The sequence below is a fragment of the Grammomys surdaster genome, unplaced genomic scaffold (assembly GCF_004785775.1).
Source record: "Grammomys surdaster isolate TR1022 unplaced genomic scaffold, NIH_TR_1.0 66, whole genome shotgun sequence".
NCBI classification, from domain to species: Eukaryota; Metazoa; Chordata; class Mammalia; order Rodentia; family Muridae; genus Grammomys; species Grammomys surdaster.
The window spans coordinates 7,062,066-7,085,606 of NW_021604568.1; the positions used below are offsets into that span (position 1 = coordinate 7,062,066).

Consider the following 23,541-nt stretch of genomic DNA (forward strand, 5'->3'; position numbering starts at 1 on the left):
TGGCCTGGGGTGCCCGTCTGCAGGTCTGCTGCTGCTGCTAAGAACTGCTCAGGAGAAGCAGCTGTGCTGCCAGACGGCTGACTTGGGGTGACTTTGAGAGTTGGGACACAGGCACTCCTTAGAATAGGGGCACTGGGGAAGAGTGTATTGTATGGACCCCTGGCTAAGGGTTTCATCTAGAATAGACTTGAAACCATCAGAAGTGCTTACAGTCAAGGTTGTTTTGTGAAATGTCAGATTGAGTAATCTGTCTGTCGTCTGTCTGTCTGTCTGTCTGTCTCCCTGTGTTGGGTTGTGATATGAGATGTGATTCTTAGTTGGCAGGCATATTTAAAAAAAAACACTGACAAGTTCCTGGGCTTTGATTTCCCTATCTCTAGAGGACGGCTACTCAGAGGAGCCGACAATGATGCCGTGAGACTCTGACTCTGCACGCAACCCACAGAAAGAAGGAACATGTTCTTCTAGAAGCCAAGTGAGAGCATCCGAGCAAAGCGGGGGCCCGGTCAGCTGAGGTCTGTGGAGCTCTGGGAGTGCTCTAACCCCCATAGCCTGGAGCAAGGTTTCTGTTCTGGCCTTTGACAGCATGGTCTCAAGAGCCAGTGACCTCCGGGCCAGACAGAGGGAGCGAGCAAGCGAGTGTGGATACCATTCTATGCTCCCATTTGTGTCCCAATCTAAATTGCCGCACTGAAGCCTCTGTGTCCAACAAGAATCTGGCCTTTCTCTGAAGGGGATTCATTTTCCAGGGTTCTGAGAATGGGCTCCATTGTGACCATGTTGATTGTCCAGAGAGGCCAGATTCCTGCTCTGGGTGAAAAAGCTGAATTCCTGGGGTTAAGGAAGGGGTTTTGGGTCCTCCAGCCTGTGTTCTAGAAAGGCTGGATCTTATGACCATCACAGACTTCAGAAGATACCACAGACACACACAGAAACACACACAGAGGGAGAGGGAGGGGGAGGGGGAGGGGGAGAGGAGGGCGAGAGGAAGGGGAAAGGGGAAGAGGGAGGGAGAGAGAGATTTTGCTCATCTCCTAAGAATCCCAGAGTCTCCACGGTTCTGTCCACAGAGAGAAGTCAAAGCACTGTCTGTGTGTCTCCTCCGACTTGTCCCACTGTGGTGGGCATGGGCCCTGGCTCCGACTTGTCCCACTGTGGTGGGCATGGGCCCTGGATGTGCCCGAAGCTCAGGGATGGCTCCATAAGGTCTGGGCCTCAGAGCATTAGTGAGGAGGGAGAGCAGATGGGCTCAAAGCCTGGTCCAGCCGCCTGCCATGTTGGAGCTCCTTGGACCTTCTATTATGGAGGGGCTAAAACAATTCCTGCTTTTAAAAGTCGGGGTTAATTTGGGCAATGTGTAAAGCTCTTGGCACGATGATAAGCCCATGGGAGAGTTGGTAGTCCTTGCTCAAGGGGTGAAGCTGTAAGGTACTGGTTCCATTACACTGATGTCAACTTAGAGCATGAGAACTGACAGGTCTTGATTCTCACCTGTGACCTGCCAAGGACTCACACCCAGTGGGAGACTCTGCCAAGCAGCCCACGAGAGAGCTGGGAGAGGAAAAACCTACAAAGCAAAGCTCCTAGCAAGGGGTCCATGGGGGCAGGCCCACTGCTGTGGAGTAGTACAATTCCCCCGTAGGGCACCTGACACCCTGCTGCCGACTCTGCTGGCTGCCTCTTGGCTATAGGTAATTCGTAGATTTCTAAAGGATTCGAAAGTCTTGGCCACAAAATATAGCTATGGGAATCAACTATGAAGTCCCCACAGAGCATGTCAAAGAGGCCCTTCCATGTTTGAAAGTCAGTGGCTTATCCGCCATTGATATCCATCATGTCTCCTACCTCCATCCTCCAGCCCTCCTCCTCCATTTTCCATCCATACTGCGTTCTCTGCCATCTACCCGCCAACACCCATCCATCTTCCACCCTTCATCCATCACATATCCATCATCCATCCGACATCCACTCTTCACCCATATCCTAACCGAGAGGTCGTTACAGACGCATTGCCATGCCTGAAGCAGGCACGCAGCGGAAGATACACGGTCCTGCCTTGAAGTGCACGCCATCTGGTTAATAAGTGAAGACAGACATCCAAGGAAAGAAAACAGAACTCAATTCGTGACTGGATACTATAAAGCACTGACAAGAGTCTACTGTATAGGAATTCCCAGGGCAAGGAGGTCAGAGCGGCCTGAGGTGGTCAGGGAGGGCTGCTTGGAAGAGGGAGGTACTGGGCCTAAAGCCCAAAAGAGAAAGAACATTTAGAAAGTTAGAGCAGGGATGGGGGAGGAGGGATGCATGAATGCACAGGGAGGGGAAGGGGGAGAGGCAGGAAGGGATATAGACAGCATGCCTGGGTCTCAGCTCAGTCTGGTATCGCTGTTTAGGTGACACAGTAGGGTGGCAGAGAGTGCTTCTCTCTAGCTGCCCCAGGCATATCTACAGATATTCTGGTCTGTGTGGTATGTAGGACAGACATAGGGGCCCACCACCGTGAAGCATCCTTGGCTGCGGGCTCCTAACCTGCCAGCCCTGACCCGATCCAATGCCTCAGCCTCCATGCCAAAGGTGGGCGGTAGGCAGGCCCAAGTGTCTCCCAGTTTGGGCCACCTGCACTGCTCTGTCAGGACCAGGACCCTGGAGGTCACACAGTTTTCTCTCAGGAGGTCTTAGACCCTAAATCACAAAGACAGAAGAACGAACCATACAGAGATGCGAGGCTCCGTGTTACACACTTTACATTGTCTTCAAGATACTCTTTAGTCTCACTTTACTGCTGCGGCTCAGAGAGGCCAGGGCACTCACCTGGTGTCACACAGCTAGTAACAATGAAGCAAGGCTGCAAACTAAGAGCCGTCTACGCTTATGACCATGATGCATACCTACAAACCCTCTCTCTGGTGTGTCGTACCGCCAAGGCTCAGCCTGACACAGACTTTCCTTCCAGAAAGCCCTCTCAAGCTTCTGACCCCTAGGGACACAGTATACGCCAATTCTTCCTCCAACAAATACCTAGAGGTACTGTAACTGGAGCTGCCCAGATTTCTCCAGCAAGATGGTAGCGGTCTCTATTAGTACTATCCAAAACAGTGACCACTGCCGGTGACGGCCACTAAGCACCCCACATGTGACTGCTACCTCAAAACACTGTGACAGAGCTGGGTGTGTCATGACACACATGTCCTTGGGAAGCTGAGACAGGAGGATTACTGCAGGCTGAAGGCCAACCTAGGTTACAAAATTAAGACATTGTCTCCAACAACAACAAAAACCAGTTAAACACACACACACACATACACACACACATACACACACACACACACACACACACACACACACACACACAAATCATGATATAGTGGGTCCTTCCATGGTTCATTTCATGGTGCCAAAACAAACAAAACAAAACCAAGCAAAAAAGCCTGGAGAATTTTACTTTTATTTAAGACTCTACCTTAAAGGAGAGAACACAGCGGCTAGTGATTTCTTTACTGACCTCAGATCATCCCTAAAGTGTTTATAAAGTAATTTTCTCCTGGATTAAAATATTCCATTCTAGCCGGGCAGTGGTGGCGCATGCCTTTAATCCCAGCACTTGTGAGGCAGAGGTAGGTGGATTTCTGAGTTCGAGGCCAGCCTGGTCTACAGAGTGAGTTCCAGGACAGCCAGGGCTACATGGAGAAATCCTGTCTTGAAAAAAACTAAAAAAACGTAAAAAAAAAATTCCATTCTTGAGATTGAAAGTAAGTAACTCAAATAGCTTCAGGAAGTTCCTGAAACTGACCAGACTCATTAGGCCCCTCCCTCCATCCCCAAGAGTAAACAGTAAAGAGAGCTATTCTTGGGCAGGCTGAATTGTAAACAAGAGGCAGAGAAACAGAGCCTGGAAGAGGCTTTAGCTAACTGGGCCACCTGAAAAGGACATCCGATCTGTTGAACTGTCTGCAGGGTGTGCGCTGTGCTCCAGATTCCTAGCTCTGTGAGCTGGGGTGGGCTTTGGTGACCCATCTGTCTGTGAGTCATTTCTGCTCCAGTAAAGAATCCCTCGCCCATATTTCTGAGCGTAATAAAGTATAGAGTTAGCTGCTAGGCTCACCTTAACATAGTCTTCCTCCCCTTCCTGGTCACTCTGCACTGGCCCCATGGTTATTGTGATTGAGGCTTTTTAGGGGAGCCAAGATCCATAGGCAAACTGATAGCTCCGTCTGGGACAGGGAGGGACGGTGGGCACTGAGGGGAGATGAGGAGGTTAGGCTAGAGAGGACGGACTGGGAGGGACGTAGGAAAAGCAGCCAGGCTGAAGTGACAGAGCATCTGCACAGATGGGAAGAGGCTTGGGCTCTGTGGGTAAAGCACTCTGCCGAGACCAGAGGCCTGCTAGGGTGCAGAGTTGGGGTCCCAAGACCCTTGGGATATGCCTGCCCCTACTTCTTTCATATTTCCCAAGAATCCCCTCTTCTGTGAGGCTGATAGGCCTCTTGGAGGCTCCTGGATCCCAGGGAACAGGAATGAATGAATGAATGAATGAATGCCAAGTCTAGATGTCTTCAGTGTGTCGGGCTAAGAGGCGGACTTAATGAGGCAGCTCCACAAAGGGGCAGGCGGTTGCCACATTCCACACAGCGGACTCAAAAGGCAGGCCAGGGGCTCACAGCCAAGGGCCTTTGTTGCCGGGGAAACTTGGGGAAGAGCCTCCCCATGCCAGCTTGGGGTCTTCCCAATGGCCTACCAACTGTGTGCGTTACATTTCTAAGCATGTCCACAAGTAAAAGGCTTGCTGGAACTCTGATGGACCCCAGCACTGGGGTGACAAGACCTGAACAGGCAATACCAGCCTTCTCCGTACCTCGGTTTCCAGGATTGGACTGGGTTCCATCAGCTGTAGGTCTCCCAAGGACTTCTTTCCCTCAGGCTCTGGACCCCAGATAGGGGCAGGAATGGTGGCAGTCACTATTGAACCACCTTCCCATCCCAATTAAACACTGTTTTCTCAAAGGTGAGGGGACTGGAAGAATCCCTCACTGGTGTCACAATTATCCATCCCATCACTGACAGGAGCCCTACATTTGCTAAACATTTCCACCATGTAGCTTCAGAACCATGTCTCTGACAGCACTTGGCTCGCCACTTGCCTGTCGTAGACGTGCCTACCCCCATTTTTTAGAGGCTCGCCAGGAGGCCGCTCCCCACCGCAGCCTCCCTGTATATGGGCCCCATGGGTTCTCCGAGGCTCCTGCTCTCCTGGACTGGACATCTGTTAGACTGCTTCCTGCTCGGCCACTGTACATGGGACACCAGCAGTTCAGCCCTCCTGGGAGTCCTTGCCTCTTCAGGTAGCTTTCACTTGAGGAAGTGAAAGTCTAGTCTCCACTTGGTGGCGCCAACCTTCTTAGTAGCATCAACTAGACGCGCCGCTCAACACTGTGTCTGCTGAGAACCTACTGGGTGTCAGGCTCAAGGGGCTAAGGTTCACAAAGTCTCATTTCTTGTCTCTGGGGAATGGAGGACCAGAAGACGCCATGGTGACTGTGGAAAAAGATGCGAAGGGAGGAGGGAAGGGAGGAGCGAGGGTGAATTGGAGGGTGAGGAGCTGAAGGGAGAGGAGAGAAGGAAGACAGGGCTCTGGGATTAGAGCTGGGGAGGTAGGCTCCCCGGAAACAGGCCATTAGGGATGCTCAGAGAGCCACCGCTAGCACAGTGGACAGTCACCCATGTCTAACTCACTCAGGCCTTAAGAACACCCCACAACTGCTGTGTGCCAGTGGGCTTGTGTGGGCTGAAGGGGTGCTGGGCACCCCTGTAGTCAGGCAAGCCTCCTGCAGAGCTGCTGCTATTAACACTGGCTGCCTCCTTCCCTCTCTCCCTGCCGGTGTCATCTCCCAAATGTACTGAAAGAATTGGGTATGACGGATGGTAAGCCATGATAGACATCACTCTAGGGATTATTTGGTCTCAAGTGGTATGTGCAATAAGGCCCTCTTAGCCACTAAATCTGGGCCAATGGTACACAGACATACATGCAAGCAAAACAGCCGTAATGTAACAATGATACACCTTTTAAGAAGAGTGGTAAAAATGTTCTGAAATTGGTAACGACAGCTGCATACCTGGGACGGTGCCACTGGTGGTCACATCAGTGGCACACTTCGGACAAGTGGAAAGGCTGGCTGTAGCTCTGGGGGTTGAGCACCTGAGCCTTACCACTGAGCTAGGCTCTTAGGCTCACAGCCTGTCAGTGGAAGTTCTAGACTGAGTGGGACATGAAGCCAGCTGTATACATTCTTAATCACCCCCACCCCAACCTCTACCACAGTGACAAGTAAGATGGCTACATGCTAGAGAGCCAGAGGGACTGAGCATGGTTAGTGGAAGGAAGCCTAGATTTTTCTGAGTACTTGTAGGAACAGGCTCCCGGAGTCTGATTATTCAGAGCATCCTGTACCCACCAGATGGCGCCCTTCCTTAGAGTTTTATCCAGGAGCTCTAGAGGCCAGAGGAAAGTCTTCAGGACCACCCTGACGTCTTTATCGACATGCACCTTGGGGTGGGGGTGGAGATATGGCCAATTGCCTCAACTGTAGAAAGGATTACCAGCTTCCTAGGAGAATACCAATAGACAGGCAGTACCATTGCAGGTGGCTGTAATACTTAGTCTTACCACCGGGTGGCGAAAGATTCACACAGATCTGAAGTCATGGGCTGGTTCCAAGCATCTCAAAGTTAGCTTGGTGCTCCACCTCCAGCCTCAAGCGCCTTACAGACCACCAAGGGAAGGGATCCCAGGGATTTCACAAAGCTTGTTCCTCACTTTGAGGTAGTGTTTGTTTGTTTATGTTTCCTGCTCTTATAGTCATTAGGCCTAAGTCATCAGACACTTGGACCACTACTATAGTTTTGACAGGACCACAAGATGTCAGAGCCATGAGGAACTAAGAGACCCCAGATCTGTCCCCATATCTGATGCCAGTGTCAATGGAGCTAGTAACAACCTTGTACCCACCTCCTCTCAGAACAGTTCCTAAATAAGGCTCCTTTGGAGACAGACTCTTTCCTGAGTTTTCTTTGCTGGCCTGGGTGCCCCCACCTGCTGTCTGACTTGAGTAGCTTGCCATCCCTCGGTCTCAGTTGAATGCCTTCTCTTTACAGGAGCCTCTGACCACCTGACCAGGCTGGCCTGCTGCTGTGGGTAGCCCTGAATCTCTGGGGCTTAAACAATTCTTAGGCACTTTGTAGGGAGAGGAGGAGCTGGGTTCCAGCTAGCACAGTGATGCTCTGATGCTCTCCACAGGGTGAGCACTGCCTTCCTCCTTCGGACTTCAAGTTTCCTTGCCAGGGACCAGGCTGTGTCTCAGACATTGGCCCCTTGGACTCACATTGTATATGGTCAGCTGATGGAAAGCCTTCTTCCTGGTGTCGTCAGAGAAGGCCTGCCACAGAGAGGATAAGGCCCAGTTTTAAGTTCAGCTGGACTGTCCCTGAGAAGTCACCAACCAGGGACTTACATACAGAGTAGCCAGCAAGGGTAAGAATGAGCCTTTGGACTTTGAGGAGAAAGGGGGTTCACCAGTCCTGAGAGAGGAGGAACACCTGCCCAGCTGGAGATGCCTGCGGGTGCCTGGGCCTCAGACATGAGACAGGAAGCATGTGGGGATGAAAGACACCCACCCATCAACTCCTCCCAAAGCTGGGGATCACGGGAGAACAGAAAGCACAGTATGAGAAAATACTAGGACACCAGGTCACCCTTTACTGGCACCCCAGTATTTCCACTACGCTCTTGTTTAAGGGAGCCAGAAACCCTGTGTCAGCCTGAGAACAGCCTTTCTCCCTGTACCAAGCCCTCAGTGACCTTTGCTGGAGTTGTGGAGGTCAGACGAGAGCTTTTGAATCCTCGTGCCTCCTGTTGGCCTATCCTGCATGGCAGCCGGACATAGTTCTGTTACTCTGTGCTGGCACATCTCCTGTGGGCGCCTTTGCACCCGTGTGTAAGGGACTGCGGCAGAGGTGGGCAGAGTGTGCTTACGTGGAGTCCTGAGCCCTTCCTCATCCAATCTCTCTCGGACCCACGGTTGCCGGGTCCAGTTGGCTCTCTTACCCTCTATGAATAGGCTCTCTGTGCATTAGCCAGTGGCGGTGGATGATAGATGAACAGAGTTGCCTAGCTTAGGGTCTAACCAGGATGCAGGTCAGCATAAGGTAAGGCTGGCTTTCTACCCCAGTTCCTAAGCCAAAGATCAGCTGGCTGCTGAACCGCCCAAGGAACGAGCCTGGAGTGAGACACCAAGAGACGAGCTCTGTGAGACACCTCTGTGAGACACCTCCAAACACTAACCGACAGCTAGAGCCAGGTCCGTTCTCACTTATCAGTTTCCCATCGGTACAGGATGGGGAGAGGTGCCTTTGGATCTGGGTAATAAAATGAGAATCAGAGGTTTGAAGAGAATCGATCCACTGAGGGTCACAGCAGCGCTGTGGGTTCTGACTGGATCTCTGTACAAGACTCGAACCTAGTTGCAGCCTTGAGTTGGTCTGTGTAGTTCCTAGCATATAGTAGGTGCTCAATAAATTCCTCAGCATAAAGGAAGACCTTTCTAACACCTTCGTTTCTGTCCCAGGAAGAGGTGGGGAAGAGTGAGGGAAGCAGGCGGGGCATGCTCCACACGGATTCTGTTGCTCTAACTAGCCTACTGCTCTAACTGGCTGAGCGACTTACATATGGTATTGCCACTGCCGTCAAGGTCCTGCTGTGAGCCACAATGCGACCTGAATTCCACCTAAAATGTCACAGGTAAGCTGACTCCCTACCTTGCAAGCAGGCCTGGGGTTCCAGTGAGTTTCAGAAAGCGGGGACCCCAAAAACAGTCACCTCAAACTCTCAGAAACCTGGCTGCACTGACAAGGTGTCCTTACACTGTCCCCTGCTGGGTCTTAGGCAAGCTGATAGTTCCCTCTGTCCTAGACCACCTAGGAAATGGAGAAATGCGGTGATCGTCCCATCTCCTCCTGGGACTTCCCAGTTTTATCAGCTGGTCCTGGATGAACAGTCACTGCCACGCAGGAAGTAGGAGGAGCCTGGACCTCAGGAAGTGGGAGGAGCCTGGACCCGCCAGCAGTGAGTCTCCACAACCCAACCTCATCCCTCCCCGCCCTACCTGCTCTGTGCCTCCTTCCCAGGAAAGCCTTATTCCTGTTTCCCAGTTATGCCATCTTACCCCCGAGACCACCTGTCCCTGTCCCCACATCCAGTGCTCTGGCTCAGCCGGACTGCAGCCGGAGACAGCTTCCCTGTGTGCCTGCTCCTATGTCGCAAGAGCAGAGCCCCCACAGGGATGCCAGGGTATATGCCAAGGGTGCCGGGGTTGGTAGTGGAGCCAGGGCTGCTGGGGGCTGACTTGGCTTCAGGGAGGGACTTTCCAGCAACACTTTGGCCCCCGAGTCAGAAAGAAGCTGGCCCTGGAGGCAGGCTGGGGCAAGATGGTTCTGATCTGCCCAGGCCCCACCACCACCCACTGGGAGTCTCTCTGAACATTGGGACATTGTTCTGGGCCTCAACAGAGAGCTCTGTGGCCCCGAGGCTGAAGAACAAAAACTAGTTTAGCAGGACTCTGCCTGTCCCATGAAATGTCAAGAATTTCATCAGGGCAGGCTGGACAGGGAGGAATAAACAGAGACCAGAGCTCACTGCCTGAGGGGTCCCTGCAGAAACCAAGGCAACGACAAGGGGTGCTGAGTTGGGGCGAATGGTCCTCCAGTATTGTTTTGGACAGTGGGCCATATTTTGGGGTGTTGGGATGGGGACACAGGCAATGCCCTCCACACTGGTCCAGCTTCATCCTGGCTGTCAGAACAAACAGTAGTCCCAGTTTGTCTGAACTGATTAAGTGTAGGTTTTAAATTTAAACATTTAAAAATCTTATTTATTGCCAGGCAGTGGTGGTGCACGCCTTTAATCCCAGCACTTGGAAGGCAGAGACAGGCAGATTTCTGAGTTCAAGGCCAGCCTGGTCTACAGAGTGAGTTCCAGGGCAGCCAGGGCTACACAGAGAAGCCCTGTCTCGAAAACAAAACAAACAAACAAAAAATCTTATTTATCTATCTATCTACCTATCTGTGTGTATGTGTGTGTGTGTGTGTGTGTGTGTGTGTCCCGGCAACACACCACGGCGCATGTGTGGAGCTTAGAGGACAACTTGCAGGAGTCAATTCTTGCTTTCCACCATGTGGGTCCCCAGACTGAACCTGGGTCACCAGGTTTGAGGGCAAGCACCTTTACCCACTGAGATACCTTGCTGATGCACAGTTTTTCTCTTTCTTCTGGAGACAGGGCCTCATGTAGCCCAGGCTGTCCTTGAATTCACCCTGTAGCAGCGTTAGGAGAATCAAACCCAAGGCTTCATGTTAGCTGGGCGAGCAGGGAGCTATGTGCCTAGTGCCAAGGATGGCTTTTGATCTGAAGTCCCTCTCTCCTCACTCCAAGTCCCACATGGTTCCCCCAGAGTCCACGTAGACAGACTAAGAAGCCCCATCACGAGACTTTCTTGCCAACTAACTGCTTGTGACTGTTAGGCAAAGGGCCTGGTCCAGGGAGGAGAGGTCTGATGGAGGTTTGCTCTCAGGCCTCTAAGGTAGCATTTCAGTAGCAGTTTTAAGATCTGCCTCCCTGCTTCTTGGCTGTGTGGTCTGGGGCTTTAGATTCACCATCTGCTAACTAGGATCAAAGACTTTTCCTCAGGTGGCCTGAGAGACGTGAATGAGAAAATAATGTTTGGGGTACACAATACAAGGCCAGCAAGGTAGACACTCTTCAATTTCTGCTCTCTTCTCTTATCAGGATATAAACACATACATACATACACAAATGTAACATACACGCATATGCATGCATACACACACTCACATACATGTGCATTCGTGTGTACACACACACAGCCCTTTTTATATGCTAGCATTCCAAGAACATAGCTAGAGATAGGAATGTCAGTTAAATTCACTATGTCAGCAGTAGGTGCTGAGGCCTTAGGAGGTGATTAGACCATGAGAGGAACCTACATGGATGGGACCAGTATCTTCTAAGAGATCCCAGAAGGAGGGCTGGATAGACAGCTCAGAGGCTAAGAGCACTGGCTGTTCTTCCAGAGGACCTGGGTTCAGTTCCCCAGCATACAACCGTCTATAACTCCAGTTTCCAGGGATCTGACACCCTTAAAAGGACATACATATAGGTAAAATTACCAGTGCACATAAAACAAAAAAAAAATAAGTAGAATAATGAGAAAGACAGAGAGACAGAGGAAGAACACCCAGCGAGCTTTCAATGGAATGAAGATGGCTGTCTATGAAGCAGGAAGTATCTCATGTTTGCCTACTGGATCATGTTGCTGGCCTAAGGCCCCATCTCTTAACATTACTTATGTTGATATAGTTTTCGATACAGCTGTATGAGTCTGGGGTCACTCACGCTCTGCTAACAAGAGGCGGTACACAGGACACAACTGACCTCTTGGTAAGTTCTATAAAGAAACAAGCATTGGGGGTGCTGGGGCGTTCAGAGAAGGAAAGAGGGAAGACAGGCAACAGGCAGGCAGGCTGTCCTGATGGAGGAGGAGGTATGAGGGATTCTTTTGGAGGCTGCATGTCCATGCCCAGAAGCTGCAGTACAAAGGCCCTGAGGGGTTTAATATGCTTGACCTGGGGAGTTGCACTATTTGGAGGTATGGCCTTATTGGAGTAAGTGTGTTTCTGTGGGCATGGACTTAACACCCTGATCCTAGCTGCCTGGGAGTCAGTCTTCCACTAGCAGCCTTCAGATGAAGATGTAGAACTCTCAGCTCCTCCTGCACCATGCCTGCCTGGATGTTGCCATGTTCCTGCCTTGATGATACTGGACTGAACCTCTGAACCTGTAAGCCAGGCCCAATTAAATGTCCTTTATAAGACTTGCCTTGGTCATGGTGTCTGTTCACAGCGGTAAAACCCTAAGACAGGCCCCAAGTGTGCATGGCCAGCAGGTTTGACTTTCCAGAATGGAGAGAGGAGGAAAATCGCGTGTTATCAGAGAGAGGTGATAACTTGGACTCTAAATGACAGGAAGATTGACCTGGGAGTGTCATGATCTAATCACAGGGAGGAGGCCAAGGATCCATTGTGGTGATAAGGGGGGCTGGGGTAGGCAAAGGGAGGCCTAGACTCAGAGCAAGTGGGGAGATATGCTGAAGGAAGTGCCTGCTGGATTTGCTGAGGGAGAGCAGATACCAAGGAACTGATCTACAAAACTGCCTGGGGCTGAGATGTAAGTCAGGGGCTTTAAAAGAACATCCTGTTCTCTACTAACGTGCATGGGCCAGTCAGTGTGTTCACGGTCACAGGGGGAATCACGTCCTGGGATGTCCGCAGGAGGACATAGCACCATGCCTGCTCTGTGCCAAGACCATCAAAGGAGTCTCAAAGAGTTCCTTTCTATGCCAGGCTTCTGGCCTTAAAGAGCAACAGCTGGACACCACAGTGGCCCGTGAGGGGATCAAAGCCTAGAGCGACTGCCCACCTCCCCTGACCAGACCTTGTCTTCTGTATAATATGGCCATGACGCCCCCGGCCCCATGAAACCAGAGAGCTCTTGCAGCAGCGGCATGCTTGAGGGAGGCCAGGTTGTCTGCCAAATTCCAAAGCAATGCACTGGCTTTGATAATTTGATAACTCTCCTCAGAATTGCCACAAGTCAAAATATTCTGCTACTTGATCTGTATTTATGTTTCAGGACAAGGAGAGGGGGCACGAACGGTGGCCGAGAAAGGTAAGCAGCCCTCAGCCCTCAGAGGGAGGGGCAGGTACTTGGCTAATATATCATCAGGCAGTCAGCCCAGGGTCACAGAGAGGCCTGGCCTCTTTCACAGTGAACAGACTAGGAGGGACACAAGTTTCTCCTTGGGGAGGGAGGCGGGGCCCATAGGCAGAGACTCTCTTCTTACAGCTTGCTGCACTTCTTGAGCCACAGGTTACCCAGGGCTACCTCAAGACAGGACAGAGGCAGCCAGCTTCTGTCTCCATGGTGACCTAAAAGGCCAAATGCTTTTCACCCTGTTCCTGCTGGGCTCTGCTCTGCCTTGAGTCATGGCCTGTTCTGTCCCCAGGCTTCGGCAGACAATAGTGTGAGTGTTCACTATGTGCCAGTGGCACTGTCTGGGTTGCCTCAGGGGGCCCTCTTGCCCACCCCCACATGTCTAGCTTCAGCTTGCGGTAGGGACAGGAACACAGAATTCTAGAAGTTACACAAATGATCTAAGAGCCTTCTTGAGTGGCAGCGACTGACTTCAGAGTGTGACCCAGAACAGTCCTCCCTCATTACCTGGGCTGTTGTGTGGGTGCTACCATTCTAGGGAGGGCACTTCTGGAGGTGGGCACGAGGCAGTCTGTTGTACAGCATCAGCTCACAGGACCACATGTGAAGTGCGGCCCGTTCACTTAGCTGACTGACAAGGAGCAGGGGCTGAAATAAAGGCAGGTTCGTTGCTTCCAACCACTGCCCTTTCCCTGTAAGCACTGATCATTCCACCACCCAGAACGAGTGGTGTTCTCCCTACCATCATGGGAGGAGAAGGAAAGACCATCATAGTCGGGAATGAGCAATATGAGGCTGGGACCAGAGTCATGGTTTACCCTAGAGAGTGAGGAAGGAACAGAGGAGCAGGGCTGGGAGGATGGAGAAGACCAAATAACCAATACCACCCAGTTCCCAGAAAGGAGGCAGCCTGGAGAGGTGGAAAGTTTAAATGGCTTATCTGAAACCTGGGGGATGCTATCATAGCCTGGTTCTCTGCCCATCATATGAAGTGAGAATCTATGTTACCTAGGATCAACCCCTTCTACCCACTTTTGAGATAGGGTCTTACTCTTTAGGCCTGACTAACCTTGAACTCACAGAGATCTGCCTGCCCATGCCTCCTGAGTGCTGGGATTAAAGGCATGAGCCACCATGGCTGCCTTGACTTCTTTTAAAATAACTTAATCATATTCATATATATATATATATATATGTGTGTGTGTGTGTGTGTGTGTGTGTGTGTGTGTATACATATACATATATAGTGTGTGTGTGTGTATGTATACATGTATACATGTATATATATACAGTGTGTGTATGTGTATACATATACATATATAGTGTGTGTGTGTGTGTGTGTGTGTATTGCGTGTGGTCAGTGTATACAAAAATGCTCACTGCAGGGAAACATAAGGGACACTGACTGACTGTCCCCTGACTTTAAAAGTTACATAAATTATAGCTTATATGCCTGCCGATGATAGGTGGACCTTTGACCTTTATAGAAAGATTACTATAGCGATCCTCTGCAGATTGTCTGGGAAGACAATCTCTGTCTCTCGGGTGCACCCTTACCTGGGTAGCATTGCTAGCTCTCCCTCCCCACAGACCTCCGATTTGGCCCATGACTCCCAGTCACACCACTACTCACTCTTTTGGGGGGTTGACATCCTCAGGCCGTGCCTCAAAGAACCGGAAGACTTCATCACACTGTGAAATGTGGGGAGGCAGCCGGACAAGCGCCTGTGGAAGACAAGGAGGGAGGTCACTGGGTATAAGGACCAAGATAGCATCGGTGGGGTGCAGGGATGCAGGGGTACAGGGGTGCAGGGGTAGGGAGTGGCGGCCTTCAAGCACTATGCCAAAGGAAACATAGTTAACCAGACAGACAACAGGGAACTGAAATAAGAATAAAATAATCCATGTATCAGCCCACTCGTCCATAATAAAAATTCCGGATCCTCAGGGAGCTGGCTGTGGTAGTGCATTTCTGCAATCCCGGCATGCCTATGTCCAGTGGCAGGCAGAGGCGAGAGAGCCCCAGAAGCTTACGGACCAGCCAGCCTGGTGTATACAACACGGGATGAAGAGACCCTGCTTCAAACAAGGTCCAAGACAAGGATCGACGCCTGAAATCCTCCTGATGCTGTGACAGGCATGAGCCCCCATTCACACACACACACACACACACACACACACACACACACAAAGATTGAACAACAACAAACCTAATCAGTCAACTAATCTGTCGGATGACTGATAATCAGTCAATCTTCCAGCTGATAATTTCTGCAACTATGTGTGGTGGTTTGAATAAGAACATCCCCATGGGGTCTGCATTTGAATACATGTCCCCAGTCAGTGTTTGAGGAGGCTTGGGAAACATGGTCTTGTTAGAGGAAGTGCATCACTGGGAGCCAGTCATTCCTTGGGAGCTCTGAAGGACTCTCCTCCTACCCAAAAATAAATCTGAGGCCCTTAACCTAACAAGGTGAGGTTCACCCTCACCAGCCCACAGAGCAGACAAAGAGCCTTAACTCATCAGGAGAGCGCTCACCTTAGAAACCTTCCCTAACTACACCTATGTCACAGAGCTGTGGTTCCTAGACACCGACAGCAGGGCTAGTGACAATCTGAGAAGGTCCTCGGAGGATGACAGTGTGCTATGACAGAGGTAAGCAGGATCTAAAACAATGGAAATGAGACGCAGGGGGGATGCAGAGGATAAACCGAGGAAGGGGTCTCGCCCACGTGTGGTGACCTGGAGGCTGCATGAAGGCAGAATGGTTGGGGTACAGGGAGCAGGGGAACTGGGAGGGGTGACACAGGGGTTGTTGGAGTGTGGTTCATGGTAGACTGCAAAATAGTGGAAGGCTGTGTTTGAGGGATGAGGAGAGAGGGAATCCTGTGACAATTAAGTCAGGCCAAGAGGCCTGCTGTCTAAAAGGTGGGGAGGAAGGCCAGGCCCCTCCCTCAGTGTGGGAGAAATACTGGAATAAGGAGACACTCTTGGATCGGACAGGACACAGTCAAAGCAGTGCAGTGGGACAGGGCCAAAGGAACCAAGGGCTGGAGCCAGGAGGAAAGAGAAGAGCCCAGGGTTTGGAGGAGACCATGGATGCACAGAGCAAGAGAGCAACTGACAAGGTGGCCCCTGGACAACACGAGATACTCTGTCACACGCTGGCGTGCCCCTGAGCTCCATGCCAGGACCAACTTTAGAGGCTCCATCCAGTCCCTGCAGCCCAGTGATCCTTTCCGAGTGAACCCTGAGAATCCTCAGGAGAGTCCACCTCCACATTACAGATGAGGAAAGAAAGATTCATGGGGAGCACTGCCCTGGGCCACCCATGGGGGCTGGAAGACTGTTTGAATATGAGCCTTGTGTAGACAGGGCCTTTAGTCTGTTCTGGTGATAGTACTCAGAGCGGAGACTCAGTTCATATTTGAATGAGTGAACAGATGAAGTAACAAGGAGTAAACAATAGAGCCTGATTCCAGGGCCACTGCCCAAGCAGTGAGACGGAAGGAGACCCTCGGGCGGCCACAACCAAGTTACGGTCTGGAGCCAAGAGGAAGATGGTTTAATTTTCTGAGCTGGCCAGACAACCCAACTCTAGTGCCCAACAGCCAACCAAGAAGGCACTTTTCCATGCCAGATCTATGTCCAGGCAAAACAGGACAAGATTGGACAAGACCAGACCCCAGCATATGAGAGCATTTTGCAATTCTCCCTTTAACTCCATTTTTTCCTAGAGGCTGGGGCTTCGCAAAGGTCTCCATTCCACCACCCCAACAACCAGAAAGCAGCACAGAAGGAAAGGAATGTTCATGAGCTGTGCTGGGTCTTGTCCCAGGTGCCAATCCCTCCAACCTGACAACGAGAAGGCTTCTCAGCGGCATGTCTACGTGTGGCGCTGGAAGGCAGGCGTGACATATCCTCTGGAGAGCACACCGAGTGACACATTGCCTCTGTTTACAGTGGGGACATGGAAGGTGTTGTGAGGAAAGAGTTCTCACTGGGGTAGCAGAATCTAAGTGCTCAAAATGTGCGCAGTGGGTGAATCTGGCTCTAAGGGTCACCAGGCTCTCACCTTACATCCAAGGCACATTCTGTGTTCTCCCCAAGGAAGGGTAGAAGGAAAAAAAAAGACTAAGAGAGACAGAGAGGAAGGCAGGGGAGGAAAAGGGAGGAGGGAGTAGCCAGGCATGGGTCAAAGGGCTCCTTGGGGTAGCAGGTAGAGGGTCCCAGGATGGGTTTTAAGGATCGGAGGTAGGCAGAACCAAGGGAAGCCATCACCAGGTCGAGGCTGTGTGCCTCAGCTGTCAGGATGACCTCAGAAAGGCAAGGCAGTGGAAGGCAAGTTTCAGCTGGCCAAGAGGGCCATGGACCCTTCCAGACGCCTGCACCCCTGTGAACAGAGGGCTCTTCATGTCAAAAGAGAGAGAGCAGTGCTCGGGGCAGCGGACAAGTGGACGGCAGACAAAGAAGTCTTTGGATGGATTGACAGTGCCATCTTGACTTAACAGTGAATCCCGACTGCTGGCCAACAACAGAGGTTCCCAGCCTGGAGCAACTCAGGTCTGGCCAAAACTACTTGGCAAAAGTGGCTGGTGCTGAGTGGCCTGTCCCCAAGCCATTACCAGTGCTGGCATTCGAGAGCAGGAACCCAAGAAGCTGGACCACGCTGAGCACGGTAGGGAAGAACTCAGCTCAGGTCTTGGGTTCTGCTGATGGGACATTCATGACGCGTGTCCCGTGGGAGGTGGAGCTGAGCAGCCCGAGGTGCGAGTCTCACCTCTGCTCTTCACAGGCCATAGGAGGATGAATGCCTTCCCTACCCTCTCTGGGCTCAACACACTGGATTTGATAGCGTAACTGTCACCCGTTAAGTGACAGATCTGGGGAGTCCAGCACAGTGGCTGGGGTTGTACTGAGCGAACTCTAGGTACATCTTGGCTGCTACATCATTGTCATTCCTTATGGCAAAGCAATGACACACTAGCCAGAACTCCAGAATGTGTCGGCTGACCCAGCTCCCAGCACAGCAGCCCTGCCATCTATCTGGTTATCAGTTCTTCCGGGATTAAATGGCTTCCATGGGCATGCATGAGACGTTGCTTGATGGCTTGATGGCTCTGCTTTCCTGGCCTGGACCATTGCCATGCCCCTTAGCACGGCGGAGTTCCTGAGACCTTAGAGGTCTGCAGGAATGTTGCCGAGGCCAGTTTACCAGCAATAGGGACACTCTAGGAGTCTGGCTCAGGTGCTCTATCGAGTCAGAAAGAGAGGTTGTGACCATGGTTCTGATTTCATAGAAGAAACTAAAGCCCAGGGACGTGAGTCTGAGGAGAACAGGACACAAGCAGCTAAAGCCTCTGTGAAAGTCTGTAAATGCCTGGCCTACGGAGTGGCACTATTTGGAGGTCTGGCCTTGTTGGAATAGGTGTGTCACTGTGGGCATAGGCTTTAATACTCTCATCCTAGCTGCCTGGAAGTCAGTCTTCCATTAGCTGCCTTCAGATGAAGATGTAGAACTCTCAGCTCCTCCTGCACCATACCTGCCAGGATGCTATTATGCTCCTGCCTTGATGATAATGGACTGAACGTCTGAACCTGTAAGCCAGCCCCAATTAAATGTTGTCCTTATAAGAGTTGCCTTGGTCATGGTGTCTGTTCACAGCAGTAAAACCCGAAGACAGCCTCCTACTAGCCAGTCAGTAGCATTGTTCTGTGTCCAGAACCTATATTCTGATCCAGGCTTTCTGCATCCAGCATTCTGCACTGGCATCTGAGAGGTCTTGAAGGTCCTTCAACCCTAGGACCAGTACACAGTCATCAGTGAGATATGTCAGACCTATGGCCCTCAAAGTCCTTGGATAGGGTATATATAGCTCAGGTGACACTATAGGGTGACCTCAGGCACTGGCCAAGCGTGAATGAGACTGCCCTCCCACCTTTCTGTCCAGGCAGGAGGGAATGAGTTGGGGCGCACAGAGTGGGGGGGGGAATGGGGACGGACCAGCCTTTGGGCATCTCAGACACCAGTCCCTGTAGGGTATCTGCTGAGTGACTCCTGCTTTTCCAGCCTTGCCTTTCAGTGATTGATTGGAGTACCTAGGCTGGGACTGTTGCTGCTCTGGTTTGACTGGCCTTCCACTGCACACTTTTTCTGTCCTAATCTGTCCCAGAGGCTCTGGCTCTTTGTCTCACTCCTAGACTGTTTTCTTAGCACCCAGTGCCAGTGCAGATGAGGCATACTGAGCAAGGGGGGGAGGGAAGGAAGGTGGAAAAGAGGGAGGGGGAGGGGAGAGAGAGGAAGGCAGGGGGAGGGAGGGAAGGAAAGAGAAAGGGTTAGGGGAAGGGTCCAGGGAGGGGAGATGAAGGAGAGAGAGAGAGAGGTGGTGGGGGGAGGGAGATCAGTCGATCCCTTCAGCTCTGGGAAATGCTAGAGGGATCAGAATGGTAGGTCAGACCTGTCATCCCAGCAGTTTAATGTAGCAGAAGCTTCTTCTTTTTTTTTTTGTTGTTGTTTTTTTGTTTTTGTTTTTCTTTTTCGAGACAGGGTTTCTCTGTGTAGCCCTGGCTGTCCTGGAACTCACTCTGTAGACCAGGCTGGCCTCAAACTCAGAAATCCACCTGTCTCTGTCTCCCAAGTGCTGGGATTAAAGGCGTGCGCCACCACTGCCCAGCATAGCAGAAGCTTCTTAAATTAAAAATTTCCATCTCAGAGGGAAGCTAGTTAAGACCCAGATGTTAGAAAGGAGGTGAAGTAATGGGTTGTTCTAAGTGGAAGTGAATCATTCCATCCTGGGCAGAGCTTTAAGCACAGGAAGTAAAGGCTTCAGGAAGTCCCTGAAAGTGATCAGATTCACTAGGCCCCACCCTCCCCCAAGCATATGTAAGCTGTAAGGCCTGCTCAGAGATTCAGACCACAGAGCTGCCTGAAAGAGGCTCAGATCAGCTGAGTTATCTTGAAAGGACATTCTTCATCTAGCTTCCTGCAGCTTCCTATCTGCTTTCAGCTTTTGTGAACTGTCACCCATACTGGGATGGGCTTTGACAATGTGACTAATTTAAGTCAGTTCTGCTTTGTAAGTAATCCCTCACCAATATTCTTATGAGTAGCCCCACTAAAACTAATTGGTTCACCCACTTGGACTTTGGTGATATCATACCTTTCTGTCATCAGTTCCCTGTCTGGGTGAGTAGACTTTGTTCACATCTCCCAAAGGAGAATGCCAGACAACACTGAGACAGGAGGTTGCTTGTGACTTTGGGACTGACATGGCTACATCATGAGACCCTGAGTCACAGCAAGCAAAGGACAGGAGCAGACAAAGCTGTGTGACAAAATGCACATGTCACTGGCCATGAGGTTGGTGGTAGTGAGAGGGAACTGAGGGGGTCATAGATCGTATCATTTGACAGCAGAGCTGTGGAAAGCACCCCTGGGTTGCAGTGAGCACCAACCCCTGTGAGTATATCTCATTGACTTTGGCAGGGTAGGGGGGCTTCTCAGATAACTGCAGTACAGAACTCAGCTTGATTCCTCCCCCCCCCCCTCTCTCTCTTGTTGTTTTGTTTGTGGATTTTTGTTTGTTTTGCTTTGCTTTACTTTTTTGAGACAGGGTTTCTCTGTATAGCTCTGGCCAACCTATAACTCACTAGGTAGACCAGGTTAGGCTTGAATTCAGAGATCCACGTGCCTCTGCCTCCTGAGTGCTTGCTAGGATTAAAGGCTGTGTCACCATGCCAGGCAGACCTTACTTTTCTAATTTAGCAGGATTAAAGGCCAGCCGGTATGGCCTTGTTCTGACACATGCATACAGACCTGCTTGAGAAATGACATTCAGATGGTGGACTCCTTCCTGATCTTGCCAGCAGCCCGCCCCACTCTGGGCTGCCCTCACCCATGCTAATCAGGTCAGGAGGCCCTCCTCTTACAGACCCCATTATGATAGCTCCCCTGTTCAAAGTCTGATTCCCAGGAGGTAAGCTGCTGTGGGCTTCCTCCTCTGCTGACCCACAGTCAGCTACAGACGCCTCGGGCTCCAGAGCCCAGGCTCCACAGCTCGGCAGGCAAGCTGATCTGGGCTGTAAATTACAGCTGGAGGCCTCCTCTGCCTTCACCCCACCTCCATTAGCTTTGTTCATTTATTTAACTTCTTAAAGCAATAAAAGGCTTGGCCACCGCCATCAGTCTAGAAATGGTGAATGTCCTTTAAAGAGAGAGAGAGAGGAAAAAAAAGATATTGATCTGAAGAAGAGAGATATAGCTCAGGGCCATTCATTCATTGTTTACAGTAAGACAGAACACGTGACCCAGGCCAATCTGGACGAAATTCAAACCTGGGTTTCATGGAGAGTAGAAGGGAACACGTAGCTTCCTGGAAGCTAAGGAATGACAGTTAAGGACTCTGTTCTCATTTTAAAATCTGTAGGATTGGTTGTTTACTATATAAATAGTAAAAAAAAAAAAAAAAACAGTCTCAGTTTCTATAGCTCAGTATGAAGTTGAGGGTGACCTTAAACTCCTGATCCTCCTGCCTGCACCTCCTAAGTGCTTGGGTCACAGGGCTGTGCCACTATGCCAGGCCTGACTTAAACATCTGTGTTGCCAAGCATGACTCATTATAAAATATTAGAGTTATAAAACGTTAGAACAGAAAATGGCTTGCTTACTGTTAAACTGCTGTGGCATGACATTATAACCAAGGCAACTTATAAAAGAAAACATTTAATTTGGGGTTCATGGTTCCAAAGGGTAGTCCAAGGCCATCATGGCTGGGAGCATGGTGGCAGGCAGGCGTGGTGCTGGAGCAGTGCCTGAGAGCCCTCGTCTTGAGAAAACAACTGAGAGACGGAGAGGGAGAGGAGGGAGGGAGAGGGGGAAGGGGAGGGAGGGGAGGGAGGAGGAGGGAGAGGACTAACTGAAAATGGTGTGCAACCTCAAAGCCCATCCCCAATATCACACCTCCTCCAACAAGGTCACACCTCCTAATCCTTCCCAAACAGTTCCACCAACTGGGAACAAATATGTGTGTATACGGGGTGTGGGGCTATTCTCACTCAAACCACTACAGAAAGGGACCTTACCAGGAAGAGCTCAGTATAGGGACTGCATTTTCTGAAGTCACTTAACAGTGATGTACCTTCTCGGGCATCCGCTGTGGGACTGTGGTTTTCATTCCCATTTGTTAGGGGGTCACATGGCTAGTGAGGTTGTGGGACCAGACCCCAGCTCTTCTCAAACATGCTTTAGACAACATGTGTTATTCTTCCCTCCCTAGGAGTCTTTGAGTCAACCTAGGATGGCCTCTTTCATCTTCCTGCCTCAGTCTCCTGAGTGTTGGGACTATAGGTGTTGCCAGACCCAGGCTGAGAGAGAGAGAGAGAGAGAGAGAGAGAGAGAGAGAGGAAAGGATGTCAAGTGTGTGTGACTTATTCTAACATTCCTTGCCGTACTACCTTGACTCAGAGTTTCTCACAGAATATGGAACTCATCTTTTTCCCCCACCCCCGGCTAGGCTGGCTGGCTGGATCTTCCTGTGTCTGTTGACCTCAGTGTGTGTGTGTGTGTGTGTGTGTGTGTGTGTGTGTGTGTGTGTGGAGGGGGTTGTTCACAGGTGCATGAGGCCACATCTGGCTTTGTACATGAACACTAGGGACAGTCCTCTCACACTTGCACAGCAAATGCCACTACCCACTGAGCCATCCCCCACTTCCCCTTTGGCTGGAAAGATGGCCCAGGTTCAATTCTCAGCACCCACATGGCAGCTCACAACCATCTGTCCCAAAGGACCCAACACCCTCTCTGGCCTCCACGGGCACTGCATACACACAGTGCACAGACAGGAGACTCATACATACAGAATAAAAATACAATTTAAAAGACTTTTAACGTTTCTGTCTCTTCTTCCTTCCCTCCTGTGTGCTGTACATGCACATGGCATACGTGTGGGGTCAGAGGTCAGCGGACAACAATCAGAAGTTGGTTCTCTCCTCCACCACAAGAGTATGGAGTTGAAGTTACTAGGCTTGGTGGCAGGTAATTCCTGGGTCACATTCCACAGTAGGTATGAATGAGCTCTAGGTTGCTTTGTCCTGTTTTACTTTTTAGAGGTTGTGAGGGTAAGACCCAGGACTTTGAACATCTTCTCCTATTCCACTGTTTCTTTAACCATTGGTTTTCTGAGACATGATCTTGTTTTCTATTTCAGACTGGTCTTAGACTTACCGTCTCCCTCCTGCCTGCTAGGATTACAGCCATGTACCGCTATGCCCATCTTAACTATTCTACTTAGCTTAAACTATTAAACCATCTTAACTATTAAAGCCAGTGGTATCATGAATAACAAGTAAATTATTTAATGCTTTTTGTTTATTCCTATTAGTTATTTTTATACTTTATATTTTATTTTTTTAGGTATAATATTCTACATATTGAACATACTAGGCAAGTGCTCTACCCACTGAGACACCCCAGTCCTTTACTTGATTTTAATCCTCCCCCCCTTTTTTTTAAGACTTATTTTTATATTTGGGCGTTTTGCCTGCTTGTATGTCTGTGAACTACATTCATGCAGTGTCTGTGGAGGCCAGAAGAGGGCGCTGGATTTCTGGAACTGCATGTACAGAAGGTTGTCAGCTGCCAAGTGGGTGCTGGAAACTAAACTCCGGTCCTCTGAAAGTACTCTTAACTGCCAAGCTACCT

The 23,541-nt window shown here is 50.6% G+C and overlaps 1 protein-coding gene across 3 annotated transcripts in view; it reads right to left on the reverse strand.

Annotated features, from left to right (window-relative positions):
- The window catches only part of Sh3pxd2a (SH3 and PX domains 2A), a 200,814-nt gene that overhangs the window by 83,314 nt on the left and 93,959 nt on the right, over positions 1-23,541 (reverse strand). For all 3 annotated transcript variants that reach the window (XM_028772972.1, XM_028772977.1, XM_028772963.1), the window contains exon 5: positions 14,475-14,566. In XM_028772972.1, coding sequence (XP_028628805.1) covers positions 14,475-14,566 — 92 coding nt within the window. The remainder of the gene's footprint in view (positions 1-14,474; positions 14,567-23,541) is intronic.